The sequence below is a fragment of the Phlebotomus papatasi genome, chromosome 2 (assembly GCF_024763615.1).
Source record: "Phlebotomus papatasi isolate M1 chromosome 2, Ppap_2.1, whole genome shotgun sequence".
Lineage (NCBI taxonomy): Eukaryota > Metazoa > Arthropoda > Insecta > Diptera > Psychodidae > Phlebotomus > Phlebotomus papatasi.
Window position 1 is genome coordinate 93,882,320 of NC_077223.1, and position 19,290 is coordinate 93,901,609.

Consider the following 19,290-nt stretch of genomic DNA (forward strand, 5'->3'; position numbering starts at 1 on the left):
TGTAATTATTGATGAAAAAGACAAGAACTGATAGAAAAGAACAAATATATCAACTATAGACATATTTGTACAGTAGAAAAAAAAGAAATTGTGTACAAAATTATTTGGCGATAATTCCTTTTTCTTCCAAATTCTGTTTCATTTTTATTTTTTTCAATATTTTCTTTTGGTATTTCATTCCATTCAACTCACCTATCCATATCATAAATGGTATCACAATCATATACATATGTAATCACTTACTAAAAGTAACGCATTAAACATTTTTAGAGACGAAGGAAGAAACAGGAAATTTCTCGGTCGTAAATCATTGGGGATAGAGGAGGATTATTAAAAAAAATTAAATTTTTACACTATATCTTGGAAAAAATGGGAGGAGGATTTCTTCAGATTTTTTGGTGACTGATTCATTTCATCTTGGGTGGGAAAAATGTTCACTGGCAAAAAGAAAAAAAAAGAAATATACAAAAGTGTAGCTATGTAGTTAGATGATTAACATTTATATTGATAATGAAGAAAATAGGTACATGTGAATGGATGGTAATATTTATTAGATATAGAATTCTCCTACAAGAGTGGCTTCTTTTGGGAGGGAACTAAAAGTGGAAAAAAATACAAAAGAAAAGGGAGAATGGGGTATTAAACGGGAATACAATTTGATTTTTCTCTGAGAAAAAGAAACCCCTTGTATCATTTAATATTTAACAATATATTTATGAAATATACATAAATAGGTTATTTTCTAATTGTTATTATTATCAACATGATGTTGATAAAAGTATATATTAGTGAAGAGAGGAATAAATAAATTTCTAATGAATTTGTGGATGGAAGTATACATAAAAAATAGTGAATGAGAATCAACATGAAAGTAGCAGGAAGAAAGATGATAAAATGCAAGCAAAAAAAGGAATAATAACAATTTGTATTTATATCAGTGAACATTAACTAAAGAGAATTGTATTTTAATATAAAAGTGAAGCAGGAAAAAGGAGAAGAGTGAGAACAGAATTTCGAACATTGGTATAAGTGTAATAGGCTTTTTAAAATAATAATTCTGAAGTCATAAAAAGTATAAAGAAATATTACCATTTTTTTTTAAATATAATTTAAAAAGAAAGAAAAATTGCCATACTTTTGTTTGGTTTACAAACAAAAAAATCCCGCGGTACTGAAAAAAGCAAAGAAGTCAAAAACTTCGGGGAGAGAAGAAGAGAGGAAAATGCAAGAAAAATTAGCCAAAAAAAAAGATTTTTCAGAAAAAACAAACATTCAAAAACGTTCCGGCATGAAAATACCTTTCCACATTAATCATTTATTCGTGCGAGAAAAGAAAAAAAAAACAGAAATTTTTGGAGTGTGGTAAATTATTTATGTCATGAAAATACTACAAGAAAGAAGTAAACAAAATTACTATAAATACTTATTGCTAATAACATGTAAAAGTAAGCACGTAAAGATTATACAGAAAAAAAATACTGTGGGCTTCTGTGAGCTCCAAAAAGGACCATTTAATATTGCTGGAAAAAATATTTATTGCCCTTCGTGGTGGGAATCAGAAAATTTTTCCATAAAATGAAATTTGATTAAAAAAAAAACAAACATTCATGATGAAAAGCCGAAATAAGCGAAAAAGAAAATCTTTTATTTAGAGAGTAAAAGGTGAAAAAAATGAGAAAAATAATTGTTATAATGACAGTATTGCAATATAGTACACAATGTGAACAAACAAAAAAAATATTTATAATGGAAAAAGAATACTAAAGAAGTGAAAATGCAAAGAATATTAATCTTGTCGAAACGCTTACAATGGAATACAGAATACACAGCAATTAATAACAAATGAATATTTTTATTCTTTTACCAAACAGCCTTGGAGAGTTCTCTCGTATAAATGCTTCGGTTTCATCCTAAAAGGACGATTAAAACACAGGTATCGCATAAAAAATTACTTTTCCCTGAGATACTTTACAATTTCAGCTTCTGTGATCCGAGGTGAAATGCGACCCCATCAGAGGGGCAATTCACGAAATTAACCAGTCAAAATTTTGACTGGTTACTGTCTGTTGTCTGTGAGGCGAATTTCGCCTTCCAGTTAAAAGGTGCGTCTCTTCGCTAAAAATGAAGGGTGTACAAGGTTTTGGGTCTTGCACATGCTGGAATTTCGGGATGTACCCAGACAATTTCACCCTCCAACTCGAGACCGGAGGGTATGATTTTTTTTACCAAAATCTTATGAAAAAGTTTTTCATTTGCATTATTTAATTTAAGTAGATACCCAAACACAACAATAATAAGAAAATATTGGATTTTAAAATTTTAAACGTTTAAATACTTCATGAGTACCTATTAAAAAATAGGTTTTTGGAAAGTTAAGGGCTTAAAGGAATTATTATTTAGGGATTATAGGTCTCAGATTGTTTATTGTTAAATTTTACATAGAATATACTTCTGACACAATTTTTCACCAAGCTAAGACTTCTACAATGATATTAAAAAAATTGTGATATCAAATTAACCTTCTCAAGACCACTACGTATCAATAGATTCACGCATGAAATTTATTATATTTGCAACGTTTGAAGTATCATTTACCACGTTTTAGTACAAAATGAATATAATTTTTATTATCAGAATAAGTACAATTTTTCCGATGCTACTCCTGACTCTCGAGAGGTAATTGGTTTTTACAGACATACAACATTTATCATAATTCTTAGAACATATAGGTATGTGACGGCATCTTCAATACCCAAATAATTTTTTAACATTCTAATATTTAAAGTTTAAATTGTAGAATTCAAAACGAACTCAAAGTTATTTTGGAAAAAATTGATTAAAATATAAACATTTATATTTGCACTAAACCAATATTACGATATTTATTTTATTTGATATCAGGGATATGAAGCAATATAAGTACATCATTCAATCTTCAACAAACTACACCAAAATATAAATTATATTCGTAGTATTCGTATTTGAATTAGAATTAGAATACTTCTTCAAATTCTTAAAATACATATTATAACGATTTCCAATTTTAAAGGGACAGATAATCCTAACCGGCTTATGTAGGTGAGATTCTTAACGTGAGCTAACTCGGAGTGCATGCAAATTCGATTTGATGCTGAAGTAGGGAGACGCCATTCCGTTATCTTGAATCAAATTCGTGAAATTATACAAATTTTGTATTTAAACCAAAATATCAAGGATTTGGATGAACTGGCACAAAAGTAATATATGGGTGAAATGTAGACCAGAATGTTCTCTATAATTTTGCCGTAGAACTTGAACTCATCGATTACTCAGAAGCCAAGATAAGCGAGGTTTTTTGTTTCTTAACTCGTTTTTTCATCCAGAGTGCCCCAAGTAGTCATTTGTTGAACTTCAACTATATCAAAGAATTGTTGTATTTTGCGGGACTTTCCATTTAAACCCCTATTTTAAGTGTCTTGGTGGAGTAGAGGCAGTCAAATTGGCATCTGAGTGATTTCAAAGCGTTATTATGGGAAAAATCAATTTTTTCACACTTAAACGGCAAAATCGGAGTGATAGCGTAGTCTGAGCGGAAAATGATGTATGGAAGAAATGTAGAGACAAATGTGCTCTACAATTATGTTGAAGTAATCATCAAAATCGGTTCAGCGACAGTCGAGATAATTGAGGTTATGTGATATTGAAATTGGTTTTTCGACTGAGGCGCCCCTGGTGTTGGTCCCACGAAGTTCAAATATTCTAGAAAGTTGTAGCATTTGGTGAGATCTTTCGTTTAAGCCCTCATTCATCAAAATCGGTCACATAGAACCGGAGATATGATTTTTTGAATTTCGTGAACTTTGACCCCTCATATCTCCGGTTCTGTTTTAACCACAGCGCACATACGCACCATTTTGGAAACGTCCTAGACTGGACTACAACATACTAAAATTTCATTAACTTGCACAATGCCGTTTTTGAGAAAAGTGACTTTGAATTTCGATGAATTTTGACGCTATCACAGCGCCACCTGTGGTGACTTTTTGAACTTCCATCTGAAAGTGCTCATCGAGACGAAACCAAAAAGGTAAAATTTAGGTCGCTATGTTAATTCGTGCTAGTTCGTGGGCGGAAGTCGATGGCAGCGTAAGCAGGGACTTGAGGTCCTCCAAAGCCTGGCTTGATGAACATAACATGGTTATCAGTAACAAATCAAGGGCTATGCGTTTTCTCCCTCGAAAATCAGATACTACTCCTGAACCTATTGTATGTCATTCATCTGTTTGTAATGGATACGTCTGTCGAAACTCTTGCTTAACAATTCCATATGTTGAAGAGTTTTGTTACCTTGGAGTAACTATTGACGCCTCACTCAATTGGAAGCCTCAAATCCAAAAACTGAAAAATAGCCTGCTCTCTATTATTAGTAGTTTATTTCATATTGGCCGCTTGTCCCCTTTGAGTGTCTCCCGCATGTTTTATTTCGCGTGTGTAGACTCTCGCTTACAGTATGGTCTTACACTTTGGGGCAGTGCCTATCACACTAACTTGAAGCCCGTGAGAATGGCTCAAAGAAGTGCTTTAAGAGCCATACTTCGTAAAAGTAAGCGCGATTCCTTATTTAAGTCGTTCATTGATCTCCGTATACTCCCTCTCTCGTACAGTTTTAAATATAAGACTCTTAGAGTGTTTTTTGTCCGTGGTGGTTTTTATAATACTAATAGAGGTAGACCACTGCGAAGTGTAGCACCCGCAGCAGTTCCATTTCCGCGGAAGGAACTTTTTAAAAGATCCTTTTTATATGTGGCACCTTCTCTATATAATGAACTGCCTCTAAACTTGAAAGAACCACATATAAGCTACCAGACCTTTTCGAATCGATTGAAGCGCTTGATTTGGGCGGAGTATTGCGCTGAACGTCCGGGGTTCATTTCCGCCGCGGGATAGTTACATAATGCGATGCGTGCTTGGGATAATCCAGTCTCTGCTTCTTATGAGTGGTTGGCGGCTTGCAGGGATACCTTATGTACTGCCTAGGCTAACTTGTTTATCCTGAAACTGAAGCTCCCTCACTAGCTTTGCCTATGTCTGGGTTTTTCTCTCGGCCTTCAGCTTCTCTTTTGCCCGAAATTGTGAAGGTCAGGTGGGCGCGGGAGGCTTTGGGGTTTGCCACGGCGGGGGTTTTCTTTGGGTTGTTGTCTGGGCTCTGGGAGGCGGTGGCTGGTGTCCCGGGTTCTTGTTGCGTGTGTGGATGTCCCGTATTTGATTACTTCTGCTGATGCTCGGGTCTCACTTTTCATATGCGCATTAGAATTTGTAGTCTTTTTTGTATTATTTGATTTGCACTCGTGTAGTTTCTGACATTCTGCTTGATCTTGTTTTATTTTGTTTTGTCTTTTTCTCCACGTCTCTTCATTTTTCATCGCGTGTCTATTCACTTTTTTTTTTTTTTTTTTTTGATTTTCTTTTTGTTTTCTTCTGGGGGCCTCTTCGCGGCCTTCATACGTTTGACAGTTTTGGTTTTCTTTGTATCCCTGGTGTTGATTATTCCCTTTCCCCATCATCCATTCCTATCCCCTGCTTAGTCTCCAGCAAATACGTACTCCTCCTAGGAGTCCATGCTGGGACCCACCTCTTTCCATCTGCAAAGCTTCTCAAAACACACTCATATATTGTCTAATGATGAATTGTGAAAATAAATATGGCCTATACGACCAGTGATTCGGGATTTTCTGCCGTCTTGCCCGATGAGGTCGGTTGTGAAGTCGGCGGCAGCCGCAGATGGTTTAAGAGCAAATAAATCTATCTATCTATCTATCTATCAATTAGAACCGGAGATAGAGGCCGGTCAATGTTCGAACTTTGACCCCTTATAGCTCGGGTCAGGGGTTATGGATCGACTTAAGGTTTTTTTTTGTTTGATAGGTATAATCAACGGCTACAACATACTAAATTTTCAGCCAGATGCACAATGGAATTTTTGAGTTATTTAACTTTTAAGATTTAAAAATTTTCTTTTTAAAAAAAGCGCCCTAGCGGTGGTTTTATGAACTTGCGATGTTAGAAGGGGAAGTGGCATTTCACGAGAGCTTTCCAAAAAGCCCTCACTTTTTAAATTCTGACAATTAGAACTGGAGTTATGGCCATTTTAAGAAATTTTTTTTGGACCCTTATAGCTCGGGTCAGGGGGGTCGGGGGACCTTAAGTTTGGTATTGATGGAAAGCTCTAAGGCCCAGCTATAACATACTAAAATTTGAGTCCGCTGAATGCCATAGGGGCGGAGCTATTGAGAAAACAAAAAAAGGGGGGTCTTCAAAATGGTGGAAGGAGGGGTGGGGGGAGGGGGGTCTATGGACCAAGTTGCAATTTTCACCCGATATATAACCTTTGCCGAAAACCGCAAGTCGATATCTTTTTTAGTTTAGGAGCTATTAAGCTCCAAAGAGCGGCGGGCCGGCCGGCCGGCCGGCCGGGAACGTAACTTAGCCACATATATATTCGGAATCAGGAAGTGGCGAAACACATTTTGGCCAAATTTGAGGTCGATCGGACGACATGAAATTTTGTTAGGATTATAGTAGGTGAGATTGTTAAGAATCTCACCTAATACGCGCCATAAATTACCTGTCAATTGCGTTTTGCCTACTTTTCGGCGAATAAAGACAGACAGAAAAATGCATTAAGGGTTATTTCACTTTTCGCCACACCAAATATGTCTCCGCCATATTCGCCATCCAGTCAATTTTTGTCTGGTTATTTCGTGAATTGCCCCTCAGATCTGGCTCAAAATTTGCATGAACACGTTATGACTCTCATAGATCGATCACAAATATCGTACCCGTCAAAAAAACTATTTTCACGTCCGTCCGACTGTTTAGTCGGCTAATTCTACGTAGTATAATACAACCAGAGATTTGCAGTAAAGTCTTTCTTACCTTGCGCACTTTGTGACGTTATCAGTCCTTTACAACCCAGGGCACAGGGCTTCTCTTTTAGAGCTTTGATTGTACAACTGAAGAAGACACGATACAGTGTCGAAAGCTCTGAAAACTTGAGTGTTTTAATTTTGGATTAAACCACCTCACGGATACTCACCGGAAGGACAATTTTGTCCTGAAATAGCAGAATATTTGACGAGGGAGAGCGTAAATGAAAGCCCTCACATAGCGCTACGACTTTCTAGTTTGAAATTTGAAATTTACTCGACCACATTATTTAAAATAAACAAAGCTAATTACATAGGTCCAGAAGAAAGGGTATATAGCACATCAGTTGGTGCTTTGCCGAAAGATGATTGATAGGATTCTAAATCATCATAATCGCAAAAATCTAGCCCATTGCATTCACAGCATTGTGAAGTGACTCAGGATTCAGGACTCTAGGTAAGCCTATTAAGTACTTGTTTCCTAAAATGTTTCAACAGCCATGTCATATTACCTGATTCCCCTGATTTAATGAGAACTTATTCCATAATTGAAAATACCAAAATTTTCATTTTTTGAGATATCGTCGATTAGATCAGCAACTGTGCTATCTGTACTTTCTTTGTATCAGCATTTATTGCAAACGACTATGCCAGCGATGCGTCGTTTGCAACACAGAGAAAATTTTTCAAGTATCCAGATTCAATACCCATGGTATTGATTTTAATCCCACCATTTCAATACCAAAATTATCCCAAATTTTCTTGAAAATAGGTGCATATTGGGATTGATTTTAATTTCTAGAACAAAGTTAAGAAATATTGGGATTACTTTTAGGACATATTGGTATTAAATTTATGAAATTAATTTTTTGAGGAGGAAATGGTATTGTTTCTATCTCAATTTGAGATTGAATTTTAGAATTCGTGGGATTAATTTAATCCCATTGCAGCATTGATTTTTGAAAGTCGTTATTTATTAGGAAACAGTATTAATTCTATCCCATTCTGGTATTGATTCTATCCTATTTTGGTATTGATTCTATCCCATTTTGGTATTGATTCTATCCCACTCTGGGATTGATTCTATCCCACTCTGGGATTGATTCTATCCCATTTTGGGATTGATTCTATCCCACTCTGGGATTGATTCTATCCCACTCTGGGATTGATTCTATCCCATTTTGGGATTGATTCTATCCCACTCTGGGATTGATTCTATCCCACTCTGGGATTGATTCTATCCCACTCTGGGATTGATTTTATCCCATTCTGGGATTGATTATATCCCATTTTGGGATTAATTCTATCCCACTCTGGGATTGATTCTATCCCATTCTGGGATTGATTCTATCCCATTCTGGGATTGATTCTATCCCATTTTGGGATTGATTCTATCCCACTCTGGGATTGATTCTATCCCATTCTGCGTTTGATTCTATCCCATTCTGGGATTAATTCTATCCCACTCTGGGATTGATTCTATCCCACTCTGGGATTGATTCTATCCCATTCTGCGTTTGATTCTATCCCATTCTGGGATTAATTCTATCCCACTCTGGGATTGACTCTGATTCTATCCTATCCCACTCATATTTGGGATTGATTCTATCCCACTCTGGGATTGATTCTATCCCACTCTGGGATTGATTCTATCCCATTTTGGGATTGATTCTATCCCATTCTGGGACTGATTCTATCCCACTCTGGGATTGATTCTATCCCATTTTGGGATTGATTCTATCCCATTTTGGTATTGACTACCCAATTTTGTTATTTTGGTGTGTACACTGTATCCACTGCAGTCCTTTTGCACTAATAACCAGGCAAAAGACAGCATACACTCAGATTTCACTTTAAATACAGAACACTCGCACAAGACACGTCATTACCATCCTCCTTCCCAAACCGATTCCAAAAGGACTATAGGGTATTGATTTTATCCCACTGAAGTATATATTCTACGATACTATGCTATCAGTTTTATATTATTAAGGTATCATTCTCATTCCCGATGGGATAGAATCAATCCCAGAGTGGAATACAATCAATCTCAGAGTGGCATAAAATCAATCCCAAAATGGTATAGTGGGATAGAATCAATCCCAGAGTGGGATAATCAATCCCAGAGTGGGATAGAATCAATCCCAGAGTGGGATAGAATCAATCCCAAAATGGGATAAAATCAATCCCAAAGTGGGATAGAATCAATCCCAGAGTGGGATAGAATCAATCCCAGAGTGGGATAGAATCAATCCCAGAGTGGGATAGAATTAATCCAGAGTGGGATAGAATCAATCCCAGAGTGGGATAGTATCAATCCCAGAGTGGGATAGAATCAATCCCAGAGTGGGATAGAATTAATCCCAGAGTGGGATAGAATCAATCCCAGAGTGGGATAGAATCAATCCCAGAGTGGGATAGAATCAATCCCAGAGTGGGATAGAATCAATCCCAGAGTGGGATAGAATCAATACCAAAATGGGATAGAATCAATACCAAAATAGGATAGAATCAATACCAGAATGGGATAGAATCAATCCCAAAGTGGGATAGAATCAATCCCAGAGTGGGATAGAATTAATCCCAGAGTGGGATAGAATCAATCCCAGAGTGGGATAGAATCAATCCCAAAATGGGATAGAATCAATCCCAGAGTGGGATAGAATCAATCCCACAATGGGATAGAATCAATCCCAAAATGGGATAGAATCAATCCCAAAATGGGATAGAATCAATCCCAGAGTGGGATAGAATCAATCCCAAAATGGGATTAAATTAATCCCAGAGTGGAATAGAATCAATCCCAAAATGGGATAGAATCAATCCCAGAGTGGGATAGAGTCAATCCCAGAGTGGGATAGAATCAATCCCAGAGTGGGATAGAATTAATTCCAGAGTGGGATAGAATCAATCCCAGAGTGGGATAGTATCAATCCCAGAGTGGGATAGAATCAATCCCAGAGTGGGATAGAATTAATCCCAGAGTGGGATAGAATCAATCCCAGAGTGGGATAGAATTGATCCCAGAGTGGGATAGAATCAATCCCAGAGTGGGATAGAATTAATCCCAGAGTGGGATAGAATCAATCCCAGAGTGGGATAGAATTAATCCCAGAGTGGGATAGAATTAATCCCAGAGTGGGATAGAATCAATCCCAGAGTGGGATAGAATCAATCCCAGAGTGGGATAGAATCAATCCCAGAGTGGGATAGAATCAATCCCAGAGTGGGATAGAATTAATTCCAGAGTGGGATAAAATCAATACCAAAATGGGATAGAATCAATCCCAGAGTGGGATAGAGTCAATCCCAGAGTGGGATAGAATCAATCCCAGAGTGGGATAGAATTAATTCCAGAGTGGGATAGAATCAATCCCAGAGTGGGATAGTATCAATCCCAGAGTGGGATAGAATCAATCCCAGAGTGGGATAGAATTAATCCCAGAGTGGGATAGAATCAATCCCAGAGTGGGATAGAATTTATCCCAGATTGGGATAGAATTAATCCCAGAGTGGGATAGAATCAATCCCAGAGTGGGATAGAATCAATCCCAGAGTGGGATAGAATAAATCCCAAAGTGGGATAGAATCAATCCCAGAGTGGGATAGAATCAATACCAAAATGGGATAGAATCAATCCCAGAATGGGATAGAATCAATCCCAGAATGGGATAGAATCAATCCCAGAGTGGGATAGAATCAATACCAAAATGGGATAGAATTAATCCCAGAATGGGATAGAATCAATCCCAGAGTGGGATAGAATCAATCCCAGAGTGGGATAGAATCAATCCCAAAATGGGATAGAATCAATCCCAGAGTGGGATAGAATCAATCCCAGAGTGGGATAGAATCAATCCCAGAGTGGGATAGAATCAATACCAAAATGGGATAGAATCAATACCAAAATAGGATAGAATCAATACCAGAATGGGATAGAATCAATCCCAAAGTGGGATAGAATCAATCCCAGAGTGGGATAGAATTAATCCCAGAGTGGGATAGAATCAATCCCAGAGTGGGATAGAATCAATCCCAAAATGGGATAGAATCAATCCCAGAGTGGGATAGAATCAATCCCACAATGGGATAGAATCAATCCCAAAATGGGATAGAATCAATCCCAAAATGGGATAGAATCAATCCCAGAGTGGGATAGAATCAATCCCAAAATGGGATTAAATTAATCCCAGAGTGGAATAGAATCAATACTGGAGTACCCTAAAGTCAATACTGGAATTATATGAAATTAATCCCACAATGGGATGAAATTAGAAACTCATTGTGCTGTAATAAAGGAAATTCAAGCAGTCCCGTGGCGCAACTGGCTATGGCGTCGACTCTCAAGTGAAGATTTGCTGCAAAGTTGTGAGATCGAATCTCGGCCGATGCAAAAAAATGGATTCTTGGTTGGACTTTGCGAAAATCAATACTACATTGGAATGGAATTAATACCAAAATGGGATAAAAAATCAATACTGGAGTACTCCAAAATCAATACCGAAGGGGGATGAAAATCAATACAAAAAATAGGATTAAAATACCCTAAAATCAATACGAAAATTGGGATAAAAATATCCTGAAATCAATACGGAAAATGGGATAAAAACACCCTAAAATCAATACCAAGATGGGATAAAATTAATACCACAATACCCTAAAATCAATACTAACGAGGTATTGATTCCAAGGAATATTTTTTTAATCAATACCTAAATACCCTAAAATCAATCCCATAATGGGATAGAATCAATCCCGAAATGGGATAGAATCAATCCCAGAGTGGGATAGAATCAATCCCAGAGTGGGATAGAATCAATCCCAAAATGGGATAGAATCAATCCCAAAATGGGATTAAAATCAATACCAGAATGGGATAGAATCAATCCCAGAGTGGGATAGAATCAATCCCAGAATGGGATAGAATCGATACCAAAATGGGATTAAAATTAATACCAGAATGGGATAGAATCAATCCCTGAGTGGGATAAAAATCAATACCAGAGTGGGATAGAATCAATACCAAAATGGGATAGAATCAATACCAAAATGGGATAGAATCAATACCAGAATGGGATAGAATCAATACTCATTGCGATTGAAATTTAATGATTTTATGGTATTAAATCAATGACAGAGATTTTCTTGAATTTAATCCCAAAATACCCTAGAATTTAATACCACGAGGTATTGGAGCCCTTTTAATACCAAAAGTATCCCAAAAAAGTATTGATTCTAGGGTATTTTTTTTCTCTGTGAACGAATACAGAAAGAAAGACATTTAGCTATTACTTATGCATAATCTATTAAGTGTATCTAAGTAAGTACATTATTTCAGATTGAAGTAATGTGCATTAAATCTTAAATTTGGAAGACGTTTTTTACTAATAATTTTAGTTGGGATCGAAAATTCGAAATAAGTTTGATTTTCAAAATCAGAAAAAACCTTAACTCACATATTGTATTAATAGTCTCATTTTTGGGGCCCAGTGAATGAGATCAAAAGTGTGAAAGGATGATTAGAAGGTCCACTGAGAATATGGAACAAGAGACAAACGAAATTGTTACAGAGTTCTTCTAATTAAAATCTTCGAAGACATTCCGTTATCTTGGCGATCTTCTATTTCAGGAAATAGCTTTTGTCTCTTCACACTTTAAGATCTTTTCAAAAAGAAAATATACCTTACCATCCAAGTGTTTTATGATGATGCTCTTCTTTTGCTCACCAATGAGAGTAAAAAATGTAGCAAATTATCGCCTCACGGTGCGTTCTATTGACATATCTGTAAATATTCTGAGAATTCCTATAAAAGGCATCTGTTGCTTCTGAAAATGTTTCAGTGAAAAGTTAATTCTTAATGGTGAAATATTCTCCTGGATCAACTCTTTGTGGATTTACAGTGAAAATTAGTTGGAAGTTTCTGAAGTGAGGAGCCCAGTAAAAGGATTAAAAAGTGATCAGGAAAAATGCTTGGAGAGATTTTATCTGTGGTTTGGCTTCTTCTGCTTGGCTACGCGATCGGTAAGAGTCCACCATACAATGAAGTCGCTTCCGCAAGACAAGGAAGATGTGAGTAGAAAACCCTCAAGATCCTCAAGAACTATTGTAAATACGTTCTAAGGTTTTGGAATTTTTGAATTCTCTAATTGTAAAATTTTTATCGTCGTCAATGGTTTGGTGTATACGGTGCGTATGGTGCATATGGTGTTCAGGAATTACCTTTATTTTTAAAGAAGTCATTAATTGTTATATATTAGAAAATTTCCAAAAAAAAATGTTCTTAAAAATGAAGTAAAATTGAATTCATAATCGAATTTATTCGTATTACGAGTTGCAAGTTTTCTGTGATTGCATGAGAAGGTAAAGAATCTCACCTATTAAATAAATTGCTAATATAAAAGTTAACCAGACTTTAGGGTTTCTTTTTGTCGGATTTCTGAGTATTCCTTTTTTGTAATAAATTGTTATAAATAAATAATACTATATCATAAAATCACGCTTGTTCATTGCTACTCCATTTTTTTTCAGTTTTAGTTTATTATTAGAATCACACAAGAATAAGTTAAGTAAAATAGTCCATGAAAATTCAGAACTAGAATATAACATTTTACACAAGCGTAGGGAATTTGCTTCAATATGGACATAAATTTCTCTAGTGTGTAGAGGCCATAAGGCGCCACATTTCTTGCAATTTGTGGATTGTTGGTACAATTTTTTTGATCTTCCGAAGAGATGCTTTAACTTTTATCAAGGACTTTTCCGGTTGCCAGAGAATGGTGCCAACCCAAGAAGAAAAACACTTTTTACACCTTGGAGTAACATTTTTCACAGGCAAACAACGAAAAAGACCTTGATAAAATCATTGCGCCAGTCTTATGGCCTCTACACACTAGAAAAATATATGTCCATATTGAAGAGTTTTTCCTACACGAGCGTAGGGAATTTGCCTCAATATGGATATAAATTTCTTTAGTGTGTAGAGGCCATTATCTACAACGATAAAGCGGTCTTCAGACTAGGGGTTTAGCCCAGTTCCCGAAGGTCTCAAAATCCTATATAGCGAACAATTGTATTGGCTTTTTAGAACCTCATAGGTAATTTATCTTTAATGATCCAATCCTAAGCTAAAATTTTCCAAAAAGTCTTGATTGATTAAAGCAGTTGATTGATTGAAATTAAAGCAGTTAAGCCATATGGCTAAGCTTTAGGTCTGAAGCTCGTGCTTCAACGCGCACTTGACTGATGAATTGTTAATATTTTTGTGTAGAAACAGGGATGAAGATGAATGTGAATGTAAGTTGAATAAAGAAAGATTCCCTAGAACAGCTACGTAAAACTTTGTGGAGAAGCATCATCCATCGAGGAAGATCAAAGACAAGTTGGTTGGATATCAAATTCAGAATATCTTACCAAGGAATGTCTTAAACGGTCGTCAGATTAGAGGTTTAGTCCAATTCCCCCAATTCCCGAAAGTCACAAAATCCTAAATAACGATCAATTGTATTGGTTTTTGAGAACCTAATAGATCATTTATCTTTAATAATCCAATCCAAAGTTAAGTTTTTCAAAAACTAGTAATTGATAAGAAATTAAAGCAGTGAAGCCATATGGCTAAGCCTTAGGTCTGAGGTTGGTATTATGATCGATTCCGAATTCCTGTCTGAAGTGTCTGAGGATAGACAGGTGTGGTTTGTTAATCTGGACTTCCTAGGCGTGCGACACAATATGGATAAGCGGTTGAAAATTATAAACGGTCCATACATCTGTGCGCCTGTCCGACTGTCCGTCCGGTCGTTACCATGCCAAGAACCCAAACGGTTAGAGATAGAGATTTGGGACCTTCGGGAGACCCCTACCGTTAAATCGACCTTGAGACCATTCATATGCATTCATAAAAAACATATTTTTTGCGGTTGCTCCAAAACGCGTCATGTGATTCTTTTCATTTTTGGATACGTTTTAGAGATTACATAGGCAGAACTTTCGTCCATATACGTAAATACCGTTCAATCATTCTTATAATAACGGTTTTTCAAGGTGTGAGGTAGAGGTGAGTAAGAATCGGTTGAAACCGAATAAACGTCAAATGAAAATTGTACGTCAATGGTCAAAGCGCTACGTGGACAAACTTATTTCGACGTTTATTTGGTTTCAAACGGTTCTTTCTCACCCCCGGTCTAAGATTAAAAAGTCTCCAGAGAGCGCATTTACCAACTGAATGGTATCATGTTTAGGTTTGTTGGAAAGGTCTTGGAGTTCTTAACAAGTTAGAACCAATTCCAATCAGTTATGAATCGATAATGAAGCGGTCCGTAACCGATAACTAATTTTTATATCCAAAATTCTATTATATTACCCTTAAGATATATTTTGGGAAATATTTTGAGTGATTTATAAATCGGTTTAAATTGGTTGTGAACCGGTAATGAACCGGTTATTTACCGATAAGTAATTTTTGTTCAAATATATTTTTTATTACTCTTTAAACTATTTTGTGGAATCTATTGAGCGATTTATGAATCGATTTAAATCTGTTGAGTACCGGTAAACGGTAAATGATGCCAAAGTACTTTTGAGGTATGTAGCATCTAAGTCACGAGCTCGAGCATTTCGCAAAGCCTGGGACGCTTCGCCATCCCTTTTAATTTTATATTTTTTCTTATTATTGCTTCCTTTACGTGTTGGATTTTTCTGTGTCGCTTTGTATACTGAATTCTCTAGGTTTCTTTTCTTCTTCCCTAAATGGCATCTTCCAGGGTACATTGTCCTCTGAAATTATGAATAATTAATTATAATTATAAAATTAATATAAAAAAAACATAGTAAATTTATTAAAAACTTAGATAAAGGTGGGGCAGTTTCTCGCAGGTAAACTTTCTTCAAAACTAATTTGCCAAATGAATATGAACTTATATTTAAACTAACTGGGTCTAGTTAGTTTCTCTTTAATATTTGTTATTAAAAAAATTGCAGTACAAAAATCTACTTCCGAAAGTAATGCATGCGTGAAACTACCCCGCCCTCCTTTATAATTTATTTCATTTTATTGAGAAAATACTTGCTTATTAGTAATTCTGATTTTTAATATTTTTCAAATCAAAATTGATATCTCCTGCAGTCTTTCCTTTCTACACAATTGGTCGATTCAGAAATTCTGTCTGCACTGGAGGGAACAATCTTCTAGGAACATGCCAAGTTAATGGCGAGTGTTCAGACAATGGAGGAATTGCCACTGGATCTTGCAGTACAGTAACTGCCCAAGCTGTTTGTTGCGTCTGTGAGTATCTCATTTTCCATCTTTTACGTGTCTTGTGCTCAATCTCACGCCTAAACGGAACATATCTTTCATCCAATGCAGATCAATTAGCATGTGGCCGATCGACCAGCTTCAACAATACCTACTTCTACAATCCTGGGTTTCCAGCATCGTACCGTGGAGGTAACAGGTTAATTAACACACTTCCCTCAATTTATTCCGGCAAAATGCTTGAATTAAATCCTCATGCTATTTTCTTTTGTCCATTTCACGTGCGCTGCTCAGATGTTCCATTCAGGTGTCTCGGTGCGATGAATCCATTTGTCAGCTACGAATTGATTTCCTGGATTTCTCGCTGGCACAGCCCAATGGTGATGGCAGCTGCCTGACGGATTATATGACGGTCACGGGAGGATCATCGAGAGTTCCACGGCTCTGCGGAGAGAATACCGGGCAGCACGTATATGTGGACTTCAATGGGAATGCCCCAATCTCAATTGCCATGCTAACAACTGGATCGGATTCATTTGCACGACACTGGAATTTCCGTCTGTCGCAAATTGCTTGTGACTCTGAATATCGAGCACCTTCCGGATGCCTGCAATACTACCTCGATGAGACATCAGGGGACACTCCACTGCAGAGCTTCAACTATGCCCCAATGCCCAACCCAGCACCAAACTCAATCGGAGTCACAGGAACCAGACAATTGGCAGGGATGCAGTATGGAATTTGTATTCGAATGGGAGCTAATATGTGCAGTATCACGTATGCTTTGGTAAGGGAATCTCCTCATGATCCTGATTTATTGAGAAGAATTATTTGAAGGCTGCGACTTTTAGGTCAGTAAAAAATAAATTTGGTCAGTAAAAAATAAAATTTGGTCAGTAAAAAATTAAATATGGTCAGTAATTAACTTTAAAAAATCAATAAAAAATTAAATTTGATCAGTAAAAAGTCAAATTTGGTAAGTAATAGCTCTGGTACACCTTTTAGATCAGGAAAATTTCATGCAATCGAAATTCACAAATCTTTCTGTCTCAAACGTTTTGTATATATCTATCTCACTCTTTCGGACTCTTCTTCTTTATTTAAACATCAAATCAATTTAAGTTTAGTTCAATCTAATTTTGAGCACGAAAGAATGAAATAGACATATGAAAAACGTGTGAGAAAGAAAATAATGCGAATTTTGATTTCATGAAATTTTCTTGGTCGAAATAAAAGGTGTGCCGGGACCGCCGGGGCCATGAAAAATAAAATACGGTCAGTAAAAAATAAAATGCGGTCAGTAAAAAATAAGGAATCTGGTCAGTAAAAAAATCAAATTTTATGTTTTTTAGTTATCAGTACCTGTTGAGGCAAAGGAAGATTTTCTGTGTTTTTAGATTGACTTTTTACGGACCAAATTTAATTTTTTCCGATTTTTTAAAAGTTTTTTACTGACCATATTTAATTTTTTTTCTGACCAAATTTGATTTTTTGCTGACCAAATTTGACTTTTTACCGACCAAATTTAATTTCAACTGATTTTTTAAAGTTTTTTCTGATCATATTTAATTGTGACCAAATTTGATTTTTTACTGACCAAATTTGACTTTTTACCGACCAAATTTAATTTTTACTGATTTTTTAAAAAGTTTTTTTACTGACCATATTTAATTTTTTACTGACCAAATTTGATTTTTTACTTACCAAATTTGACTTTACCGACGAAATTTAATTTTTACTGATTTTTTTAAAAGTTTTTTATTGACCATATTTAATTTTTTACTGACCAAATTTGATTTTTTACTGACCAAATTTGACTTTTTACCGATGAAATTTAATTTTTACTGATTTTTTTAAAAAAGTTTTTTACTGATCATATTTAATTTTTTACTGACTATATTTAATTTTTTACTCACCAATTTGAAGTTTTACTGACCAAATTTGACTTTTTCAAATTTTTTAAAAGTTTTTACTGACCATATTTAATTTTCTACTGACCAAATTTGATATTTTACTGACCAAATTTGATTTTTACTGACCAAATTTGACTTTTTACCGACCAAATTTGACTTTTTACTGATTTTTAAAAGTTTTTTACTGACCATACTTAATTTTTTACTGACCGAATTCGGTTTTTTACTGACCAAATTTGACTTTTTAAAGACCTAATTTGTTTTTTTACTTATTTATTATAAAGTTTTTTACTGGCCAAATTTAATTTTTTACTGACCAAATTTGATTTTTTACTGACCAAATTTGACTTTTTACCGACCAAATTTGACTTTTTACTGATTTTTAAAAGTTTTTTATTGACCATACTTAATTTTTTACTGACCGAATTCGGTTTTTTACTGACCAAATTTGACTTTTTAAAGACCTAATTTGTTTTTTTACTTATTTATTATAAAGTTTTTTACTGGCCAAATTTAATTTTTTACTGACCAAATTTGATTTTTTACTGACCAAATTTGACTTTTTACCGACCAAATTTGACTTTTTACTGATTTTTAAAAGTTTTTTACTGACCATACTTAATTTTTTACTGACCGAATTCGGTTTTTTACTGACCAAATTTGACTTTTTAAAGACCTAATTTGTTTTTTTACTTATTTATTATAAAGTTTTTTACTGGCCAAATTTAATTTTTTACTGACCAAATTTGATTTTTTACTGACCAAATTTGACTTTTTTACTAACCAAATTTGATTTTTTTACTGACCAAAAAGATTTTGCCTTATTTCAAGGAACTTTATTGGCTTTTTTTTTAGCCTGATGGGCAACCGTACGCTTTCACTATGACTGGGGATGTTGGAGCAATTGATCCCACCCTCTTGGGTACCATTGATGTCTCCAGTCAGGCCTGTAACACGGATTATGTGATCATTCCTCATCCGAATCAAAATGGAGCTCTCCTCAATTCAGGTTCCGATCGCTTCTGTGGACTGGGCTTTGCTCCAACGACGAGTGACATCAAACCATTCGTTCTGTACGTTGTTCAGGACAACAATGAGATCCTCGACATTGCAAATAGAGGATTTGCACTTACTTACTCACAAGGTCAATGCTCCGTAGTGCTATAGGTCAATAAACGGTTTTATCTTAAAAGATCTTTTAATTTTGAATCAAAAATAAGAGAG

At 35.5% G+C, this 19,290-nt stretch overlaps 1 protein-coding gene across 1 annotated transcript; it reads left to right on the forward strand.

Moving 5' to 3' along the window:
* Positions 1–12,872: 12,872 nt before the first annotated feature.
* On the forward strand, positions 12,873–19,251 carry LOC129801082 (uncharacterized). The gene is made up of 5 exons (XM_055845842.1): positions 12,873–12,975; positions 16,025–16,183; positions 16,265–16,352; positions 16,448–16,940; positions 18,922–19,251. Exons 1-5 carry the CDS (start codon positions 12,873–12,875, stop codon positions 19,231–19,233), a joined length of 1,155 nt encoding a protein of 384 aa, XP_055701817.1. The 3' UTR covers positions 19,234–19,251.
* The last annotated feature ends 39 nt before the right edge of the window (positions 19,252–19,290 follow it).